The sequence below is a fragment of the Gavialis gangeticus genome, unplaced genomic scaffold (genome assembly GCF_001723915.1).
Source record: "Gavialis gangeticus isolate Ggan-Ray unplaced genomic scaffold, GavGan_comp1, whole genome shotgun sequence".
Taxonomy (NCBI): Eukaryota; Metazoa; Chordata; order Crocodylia; family Gavialidae; genus Gavialis; species Gavialis gangeticus.
The window spans coordinates 43,236,036-43,246,274 of record NW_017729033.1 but is presented as its reverse complement, the minus strand read 5'-3'; the positions used below and the strand labels follow the sequence as shown (position 1 = coordinate 43,246,274).

Here is a 10,239-nt window from a genome sequence, read left to right as displayed (position 1 = left end):
GGTGCATCACCTTGCACTTGTCTGTGTTGAATCCCATCCTATTCTCATCCGCCCACCCTTGTAACCTGTCTAGGTCTGATTGTAGCCTGTTGCTTCCTTCTAGTGTGCCCACGTCCCCCCACATCTTAGTGTCATCAGCAAATTTGAACAGGGTGCTTTTTACCCCCTCGTCCAAATCACTGATGAAGATGTTGAACAGTGCAGGCCCGAGGACCGAGCCCTGCGGAACCCCACTGCCCACGTCCTTCCAGGCTGAGAAGGACCCCTCCACTACCACCCTCTGGGTGCGGCCCTCCAGCCAGTTGGCGACCCATTTGACTGTGTGGGTGTCTACACCATAGCCCCCCCACATGGAAAAGTGTCAAGACAGCTACCAATGCAAGATCCTGCTGTGTGACCTTGCCATAGTCCGATTAGTAGTGGTAACCAATCTTCAGAAATAGGGCATAGTAGTCTTATCCATGACTCCAAAGTACCTGAGCAAATCATGTTGTAAATAATATGCAAAGGACAATGAACTTATTCTAGTCAGTCTCAGGAAATCGGCTCTAGTTCCAGCATTGACTGTTTAGTTCATAAAGCAGTGTTTCTCAGCCTTCTTGGACTTAAGGCATCCCTCCATAAGTTTTGCAAATTGACCAGCACCCTATTTCAGAAACTAATTTATTACATTTTTTACTTCTTTACAGAGAGACCAGGGAGCAGGGATGAAGGAATAGCCAAGCAGGGAGAGCCTGAGCCTGCCCTTATTTACGTGTCTCCTGGGACTTCCTGTGGCAGCCTGGTTGAGAATCAGTCATAGAGGTTTGCCTGAACTCAGGGTGTATTCCCCATGGGACTGTTCTCAAATATTAACACAGCTCATCCTTATCAAGAGGTTTCTGTTGACAGGTATAAGAACCTGCCTGCTTTTCCTAGGGCACATGGCTTCTTGCATCTTTGTAATGCAGCAGGTTGGACTTCACCACAGAATTGTACAAGCCTTGCTGAATATGAATTATTTCCTAGGAGAAGAGTAGTTGTATCAATTGATTAAAATACTGAAATTAATACTCTCCACACTGTCATGGTGGAAGGATCAGTAGCGTCTGTCAGAGAGGATACTTTCCCTTCACAACATCACATTAGTAATAGGTGCTTCAATGAACAGTGGTGGAGAGTACTTGGGAGTATTGCAGATACAGGTACTGTCTTCACAAAATGAGATTAAAAGAGACCTGTATTGTTGTGTTAGACTTCAGAGCAGTACAGAAAGCTTTTGTGGCCTTCCTTCACTCTAAGGAGTGTCATGGAAAACTCCCTTGTAACGTTTTTTTATCATCACATTCTTGGCCAGACAGGGAGTTGCCATGCACGGAGGCTGTCACCTTATGATGGATAGACCACTAGGTACATCTGTCAGCAGAATCCTTACCTAGTCTCCAGAACAGAGCTGCACACTGTCTAACCAGCACAAGTGGAAGATTAACCTATCTGTATTCCAGCAATTCTCAACCATGGTGCTGCAGCACCCTGGGGTGCTTTATGGTCTGTTTGTGGCTGCCACACAGTATTAGCACTGTTAGATGTGCAAATGTAATTCACCCAATAAACCCAGAGATTTCAAATAGAAATCCATAGTGTTGAAAACATTTTGACCTGTTGTGCTCTTCCTGAGTTCTTTACAAAAAAAAAAATTGCTCTGTTGTTTTTTTCTGTAGTCATAAAACAACTGAAAACTAAGAGATGGCATTTTTCCAAGGGTGCCTGCAGTCTAAAAAGGTCAAGAACCACTGCTCTACTCTGTCATATTTTGAAACTAGGTGATGTGACTGTATACCTCTTGGCAAATTAGGTCAAAAGGAAATGTCTTTTTGCTTCAGAAGAGGGCCCAGGCCGGGTTCCCCAGACACATTCATGATGCAATGACAAAATCTTCTGTATGTATTCCCTCTACTCCTCTAATTTTGTGAGTGCTCTGTAGGACCAGGCCCTTGAAATACACATAGCCATACATGGCCAAGATTTTTTTTATTTTTTAATCTTCCTATCACTGTTGGTAAGAGATCCCAGAGTGCTGCCACTGCTGATTGTTGTCATGCTAAATTAGGTTGTCCATCCAGACTTTTACTTTCTCCATTTTACAGCTTGTATGACACCTGCAGAGTAAGAATGTTCCATCCAGATCAGAGAGATTCTTGGCCGCAGTAGGAAGAACTAACTGAACTAGGCAGAATGGACCAGGTTGTCCTTGTCCCGGGCAACAAATATCAACCCAGCCAGATCTACCCTATCAGAAATACTAGACTACCTGCTGGATTTAAAGAATAATCAACCTTTCCATCGACTCAGCTAAGTCCTTCTGGCAGCAATCATAGCCTTCCACCTGCCCATCAAGAAATGAGCAGGCTCTTTCAGCTGACGGGCCCTTAAGGAATCCAGAGGCTATGCAGAGTTTTTCTTTAAATAAAGAACCCAGTTCTGCACTAGGATTGAATCTGGTATTCACATTGATAGTGACAGCTTCATGTGAAACTATAGCAATGAACTTTTTTGCACTTCTCTGTGAAAATAGATTTTACGGTAACAATTACATCAGCAAGGCAAGTGCTGACACCCAGACAGTCATGGAAGATGTCAGAGACAGATGCGCCTTCTACTGAGATAAAGAAACTTTAAGAATTTATCACAAGCTCTTGCCCAAAATTATCACAGATTTTCATTTGGAGTAGAAAATTAACTTTCCCAAAGCTTCATTCCTTTGGTGCAGAGGTGTCTCTGTGCATTCATGACGTGTAAGGAGGTCACTGGCCTGTGAAAGTAAGTCAATTTGGAAAGTCTCCTCAGCTCTTTGAATTAATGGCTGACATCTAATGTCCATCCAGAAATGATCTAAATGGATTTCAGTCAGAGTAAAACTGTACTATGAACCCCCTAAGATGAATCCAGGGCACATTCCACCAGAGCTCTGGCTAATTCTATATTATTCCTGCATATTTCCCTGATGTCTGCAGGGCAGTTACCTGGATCTGTGTTCATACCTTTACAAAGCATTGGACCATTGCTGAAATCTGGAGATCTCATCTGGTAGGAATGTTTATATGATAGTTACTCAAAGGAGAAACACCTCTGAAGTCCTTTAGTTTGATCACTTACATATTTGCATCCTACCTTCCTTTACCTCTTCCTCAGAATCAAAAATAATATAAGAAGCTGCAGCAGAAAGGAGACTGAGGAGCAGATATCCCCCTTAGTATGAGAAGAGTTTGGGTTAGCTTGCACTGTATTGAGACTGCTTATGGAAAAAAGGTCTTTGGTTAAAGTGCAGAACATGACACTTGTACCAATGTAACTGGGTAGTAAGTACACTTTGAAGAATTTCAGTTTCTGAAAAGCAGCTTTGTTTTCATGGGTTGATATGTAGCACTCTGGGTTTTGTAATACTGTTTACAGCCTTATGTAATTAGTATGCCTTCCCATATAATTAGGGACCTACTTAAATTGTGGTTTTGTGATTTTTGCCAAAACCGTGAAAAATGATGGTTTCCTGCAATTTTGTGGGGAATTGCTGAGGGGGAAAAAACTTACCAGAATACAAAGAAAATGTGGCATCCCTGCAGACAGAGCGTGTGGTTTGAGAGAGAGCTACTGAGAGGCTGAGGTAGTGATACAGACTCAGTGAAGGCACCAGTCAGGAAAGCAAAAGGGTTTTGGCACCATATTTTAAGAAGCCAGATGCAATGCTGCAGCAATGCTGCAGTCTGAAGATGAGTGATTGGCCTCTCAGTCAGTCAGCAGCTAGGGGGGTGTTCACCATGAAAAGATCATGAAATCGGTTCTGTGTGCCGCGAATAGCCCACGAAAATCCCTTCATCTCACTGCAATTCAGGTAGTGCCTTATATCTAGTGTCCTTTTCAAAGGACATACAGTATATCCTTTTCAAATGCAGTGTAAATGCTTTTCATATATTTTGCTGAAGACTAATGCTACTTTTTTTTTTCATAGCTCTCTGACGATCTCAAATATTCAAGCTGGATCCACTGGAAACTGGGGTTGTCATGTGCAGACTAGACGGGGGAATAATACAAGAGCTGTAGATATTGTGGTATTGGAGAGTTCTGCGCAGTATTGCCCTCCAGAGAGGGTTGTCAACAATAAAGGAGATTTCAGGTTAGTAACAGCAACATTTGTTTCATGAAGAAGAAATTGTTATTGTTTGTTGTTCTACTTTTCAGCTAAATCAGGGGTTGGTAACATAGATTCTATAGAATTGGGGAGGCTTTGGTGGCATGCCAGAAGCAGGGGGCTTTGCTCACACCCTTGGTGACAAGGAGCTGCACTAGGGCCAGGCAACTGGGAGCTGCACCTATATCACAGCAGGAAGGTGGGGAGAAATGGTCAGACCCCACACCTGTCTTGAGCCCAGTGCACGGCACTCCAGCTCCAAAAAGTTGCCAACAACTCAACTAGAGTATTGTGTTTTAAAGGCACCTGACCGCTAAGGCATTCTGTGTGAGGAGATGTAAAGAATTATGCCAGTTAACCTCATGAATTTAAATTACATTGAATTAGAATATGCTGAAAGAAATGCAGGCAACTAAATTGTGAATGATTAAACTTGATGTTTTAATAGATGTAATACGATTCCTGTAAGAATTATGAATGTATTATGACAATAAAAATGATATGTTGAATTAGAGCTAGTTTAATTGAAGCTAAATTTTGAGGTGACTTGTAATTTAAACATGGGACCCATGTTAGTAGCGGGTTCTTCTTCAAGATTAGGATTCTACTTCTAAATTATTCATTGTTTCCCATATACAACATCACTGCAACAGTATTGGGAAGTAAGTTTCCTTTTAAATACTATAATGAGTATGGTGGTTACTATTTTCTTTTTATAAGTGTTTGAACTGCCAGTGGTAACGGTGATTATCTGTTTTGTTGGATGTTGCAGTGTATCTCGTCTTATTCTTTACTTATCCTTTCACCTGTTTTCCCTTTTCTGATCTCTGCTGCTGGTCACTCTAACAACACATTACTTCTGGATGTGCCAGCTATAACAGTTAGATTCTCTATATGTAAGGTAATTCCTTTTCTAATTTCTTTGTGTACACCTTCCTGCGGTAGTTCCTACTGAAAAACAAATCATTATTAGCATATGTCTATACTACTGCTTCTAGTAGTTTTATATAGTAATAGCTGTTCTTTTCCGTCTCTTTTATGATTCATTTGCTTGTGCTGCTTGGATACTTAGAACTATTGTTTTCCTTGCATTATAAACCTATTTCTTTCTTCCTGGCTGGCCTTTTTCTAGTTTGGGATTCTTTACTTTATGGATATGATTTGATGTTGAATTTATCACATTAAGAAATGTATGTCAAGGAAAAGATGAGGAAAGTAAAAGGAATAAAATGTTGCTCATGAATCAAATATCCAAAACATGAAGGAGCATGCCAGTTAACCTTATGGATTCATTCTGGAGTGAAATTTTGTTTTCTGTTAAAATCAGTTGGATTTTTGCTCTTATTTTCAGAATTTCACCCATGGAATTTGTAATTTGTATTTGTGATCTCTCTTGGGCTTGATATTTAAATCACTCTCCCCTTTTTAGCGTGAAATTATTTTTCCTAAATGAAGAGTTCACTTGAATGTAGTCTCTTTGTGCTCTGGTTATCTCTAAGTAAAGCTGACTATGAGGGGCTTTCCAAGTTTCTCACATTTTTTTGTTGTGTTGCTGAGTGTGTAACACCTTTTTGTTGCTTGTCGCTCTGCCACTAGCTTGCTTTCCCCTGTCATCCTCTTTTTCGTTTTCTTAACCTTCTGCCAAAATACTTGAAACAATTTCAGAACTGGAATCTTTTATGTGGTTTATATTCAGGGAAAAGTGGGGGAGAATGCTGCATTACTTTGCTGCTTCCTGAGTCAGACTCTCTTCTTCCCTGCTTCCTCCCATCTTATTGATACATACAGTTCTATTTTATCCTTCTATTTTATGCTCTAATCCTGTAAGACTTAACCAATTAACTCTTCCATTTCACTTTTCACATTTGCTAATTGTGAATTTTTCCTTATACGTGGGTTTTCCTAATTATATCTAAAGAATTTCTGTTGACTCCAAAAAAAGAGACTATTTGTGCATGGGTGTAAGAAACATTTAAATTGTATTTTCCGATTTTAAAAAATGTATTAAGTTGAGGTATGATCTTAATTAATTAAGAGCCAAAGCTATCCCCAAGGAAACTTAAGTGTAAAGTCAGTGGAAATTTGGCTCATCAGCACCATAGTGGATTTGGGTTTGTTGAAAAATTGAAAGATATCTTGTATTAGCTTTTTTTTCTTTTAACATGCTAGGGATAAAAAATAGTATTTTTTTTCCTTTCTCAAATAAAAATTTAATCCACAATTTCTAAACAACTTAAAAAAAACTCACTGAACTAAGCTGCATGACTTGAAATGCAAGTATTAATCTAAAAATGATTCTGAATAATTGAAATGAATGAAATTGTGGAAAAATTAAGCTATCACATTGTAATATGATAATAAAGTATCAGTAAAGGAAGCACAGTGAATATTCTCCTTCTATGTGCCAGTTAGGGAGAAGTGTGTTAAAATAGGGAACAGGAATTTACTTCCTGTCTTGAGTAGGAAAGGTGAAGACAATTGAACAGATGCATGCTGTGTTCATTAAAGAATATACACAGTAATTTAAATCACTTATGTTTTTTTATGATACAATTGTGAATTGTTCCTTTTTGATTTGCCATTAGAGATGGAAACAGATGGTAAAGGCTTATTTTAAAGTGTTCTCCATTAAATTAACCTGTGCTGCTCAGTGATTGTTCATTGTAATAGGAATTTGCCCCTGTGGAATTCATTGGAAAGAAATAAGATTTCAGGAAATGCTCACTCTATCGGGGGGTCACTATAGCTGGGTTTACTATAACAGATCTCAAGCTGTAGTATAGAAAGTGTAATAATAAAGAGTAATTTTTCACCTTTGAGACCATATGGAAATCAGACTTTGACTCAGAGAGGAAATTGCTCTGAGCAGATGGCTGTAAATGTTCCTAGGTGAATTTACTTTTATAGTTTAGATGGATAGGATAGAGTTGGAAGTGGTTAGTTGTTTCTGCATAGAAACTCTTTCCGTTCTAGCTGAAATGCAGCTATTGCACAGTCCAGAAAACGGTATCCTCAGGGTAAAGTAGAGGTAAGTTTATAGTCATGTAATAGTAGGTCCATATTATCCTCGTGCAGACAGCTTTCCATGTTAAGATGTTATTTAACACCGTATTTAAATTGTACTCCTAAATAAGACATTACTCGTATATACATACATATATGAGTAAAATAGTAAACAATTTGTACTTCAGAATATATGCTGACGTTTCTCTTTTAGTAAACCTTTCAACTGTTTGGTTCAAAATAGTGTTAGACTGAAAGCATTCAAGTATGTTCAGTATAAGATGCATTTTAAAAAAATGTTGCCTGCCAGGGATAATAGATCTGAAGGATGTAACTGGCTATTGGATTCAGAAGGTTAGTATAAGAAAAATAATTAAAGTTAATTATTATTAAATCAGAACTTGTTTATATAGATTTTGAAATATGAAAACTTTGAGAAGGAATTAGTTTATATTTACATATATTTCAGAAACTGGGTTTAAACATATAAAGAAAATAATTCTATTCTATAAATTCTTGTTTTCTGAGAGTACAGTTTTAAAGGTAATTTTTGATAGTTAAAATTCTCATTAGTTTTTAGTATTATAATTGGGTCTTTTAATAAAACAATAGAGAGTGTTTATATATGCTTAAGTCAAACTTCTTATTAGTTATTTGGTCAATGGTCACTAGATAATGAAAGGTGTAATAAAGCTTATAGACACTTCATTTTCTGCCACCAGGGCCTGTTGCTGTTGACTGGTTCACAAAAGCCCTCTAGAGAAATAAAGACCTCAGTTAATGGAACATTAGTAACAAAAGTTCTTTTTACTTCAGTCTGTTTGTATCTCAAACTTCTGTATGTTTGGAGCATCTGTAGTGTTAAATTATAAACCTGAATCTTAAATCACTCTTACTATTTATTCTAAGTACTACATATACGTTCAGGTCTCTCAAGGAGTGTATCAAGGGAGTAATCCTCAGGTCAAATGGGTTTATCAGGATTTTGGTTTTTAACAATGTTCTTCTCTAGAGTGGAAAAGCATGAATGTAATACTGGACATATGTCTTTCTGAAGTAGATGATGAATTTTGAAAATTCCAGAGTAAAGGATTCCAAAATTCTGTGTAGGGAAGAATGATGGAAGGAGCAGGAGTAGCTAGAAAACTACCGAGAAAAGGGAGAAATACTAAGATCAAAATGTAAAATGGAAGAGGGAGAAAAAAGAAAGGAGCTGTAATGGATGGACAGAGTTGTGGTTTCCTAATGACATTAGTTGTAAGCATTAAAATAATCAAACATTCATATTTTTCATATGCCAACCAAAGAACCTCCAAAAATAGATTACACTGTAGAAGCCAGTCTAGTTTAGAATTCTGTAGTTAAAGCTCCGCATTTTAAGCTGACTTTATTCAGGTTTCCAGGTTTAGCATTTTCCACACTACTGTTTTGGAAGCAGGTAGGGGAAAATTCAAATACAAGTGATTTTTCAAAGAAGATATTTGTCTGGCAGGGGATGTGTCACCATATAACATCTGGTAGGGTTGTAGAGCTTCAAATTATTCTGAAATCTTGCTGCACTTAATCTATAATATGATGCATTCAGTCACTTGCCAGCTGGTCACACTATAAAATTAATAACTTTGAACAAAGAATGAATGCATTTGAAAAATACGTTTACAGAAATAGGTATATAATCCTTCAAACAAGGCACAGATAACCCTGTTTTGGTTTGTTATGGAGATGAGATTTTAAAGAAAAGACAACACATTTTTAAAAATGTTTTGGTCAGTGTTCAGGATTAAGGAGGTTAAATATGCTGAACTTTAATTTTTGTGGCCATTTGACTCATTGAAAACTTAAAAACTAGATTACATGAAATGTCCATGATGTCCTCTGGAGGATCTAGATATCTATTGACTAAGTTATTGCACGTTTTATTAGCTATCACAATCTGTTGTGGTTACAGATTTCTCAGATAACTGGTATATCATCTCTTTCTGCTCTTAAGGCTCTCTCGGATCCATTTGATTGCTATGATTGCAACTAGGAACTTGAAGATAGTAATCTGAACTCTACTCCATTTCAGCTGTGTCTTCTGAAGTATGTAAATCAACACTTTCCTTTAACAGGCTTGGATCTGAGAGCTTGCATGTTCTGCTGTGATTCCATCAAGGTGGTGGAATTAAAAGCTCATTCTTTTGACTCTCATCTGAGTTTGATGCAAATACAAGTCTAACTTGTCTATTTTATAAGACTGAGTTCATACTTGGAAATAGATCGCCCATGCAACATAGACTTATGTTTTGTTAAAAGGATTTAGAGGAGTTTCCTTTCTTCCTAGCTGGCTCAGTAAAGAGTTTTAGATAGAAAACACTGAAACAGGAGCAGCAGAAGGAACATGGGTGCCTAATCTTTTTGCAAATAGGTGGACTGACCTCAGAGGAAAAGTACAGAAGTCCCTTCTCGGGTTCTCCTTCTTCATGAAGATTTTATCTCCTTGCTGCCTTCCATTCCTTTACAGGAAAAAGAGAGAGAGAGAGCAAGGGTTATATAATATACTTAGTATAAAAATGCTTTAATTGGAATATCATTATGTTTTCCAAAAATACAGTTAGTTGCATCCAGATCATGGAAACATAGAAAAATAGGGCTAGAAGGGACCTCATGAAGTCATCTAGTCCTATCTCCTGCTCAAGTCAGTAGCATCTGTGACAAATGGTTGTCCACATTTAAAAACTTCAATGATAAAGCTCTGCAGTCTAAGTAAGCTCTTCTATTGCTTAACCACCATCATGGAAAGTTCTTCCTGATCTCCAATCTAAATTTTCCTTGTTGCAGTTTAAGGCCACTTATCCTGTCTACTAGAGGTGCACTAATACATTGGTCCAATACTGGATTGGCACCAGTTATAAAGAAAGCCGACTGTATTGGAAATTGGCTTTTTTTTTTTTTTTTTGCCTAATGTGGCCAATAAATGCCCTGTGCATGCATGTAGCTGCAGTGCAGCGCATAGGCAGCAAGGAATGCAGCCCAGCAGCTTGGAGAGCTGCATCCAGCTGGTAAGTCTGTTGTGGTGGAAGGGGGGCGGG

General features: G+C 38.1%; 1 protein-coding gene across 1 annotated transcript in view; it reads left to right on the top strand.

Moving 5' to 3' along the window:
* Positions 1–10,239, top strand: part of ADGRA3 (adhesion G protein-coupled receptor A3) — a 104,042-nt gene that overhangs the window by 47,461 nt on the left and 46,342 nt on the right. Inside the window, exon 11 of the mRNA XM_019525823.1 lies at positions 3,986–4,150. Within this exon, the coding sequence (XP_019381368.1) occupies positions 3,986–4,150 (165 nt within the window). The remainder of the gene's footprint in view (positions 1–3,985; positions 4,151–10,239) is intronic.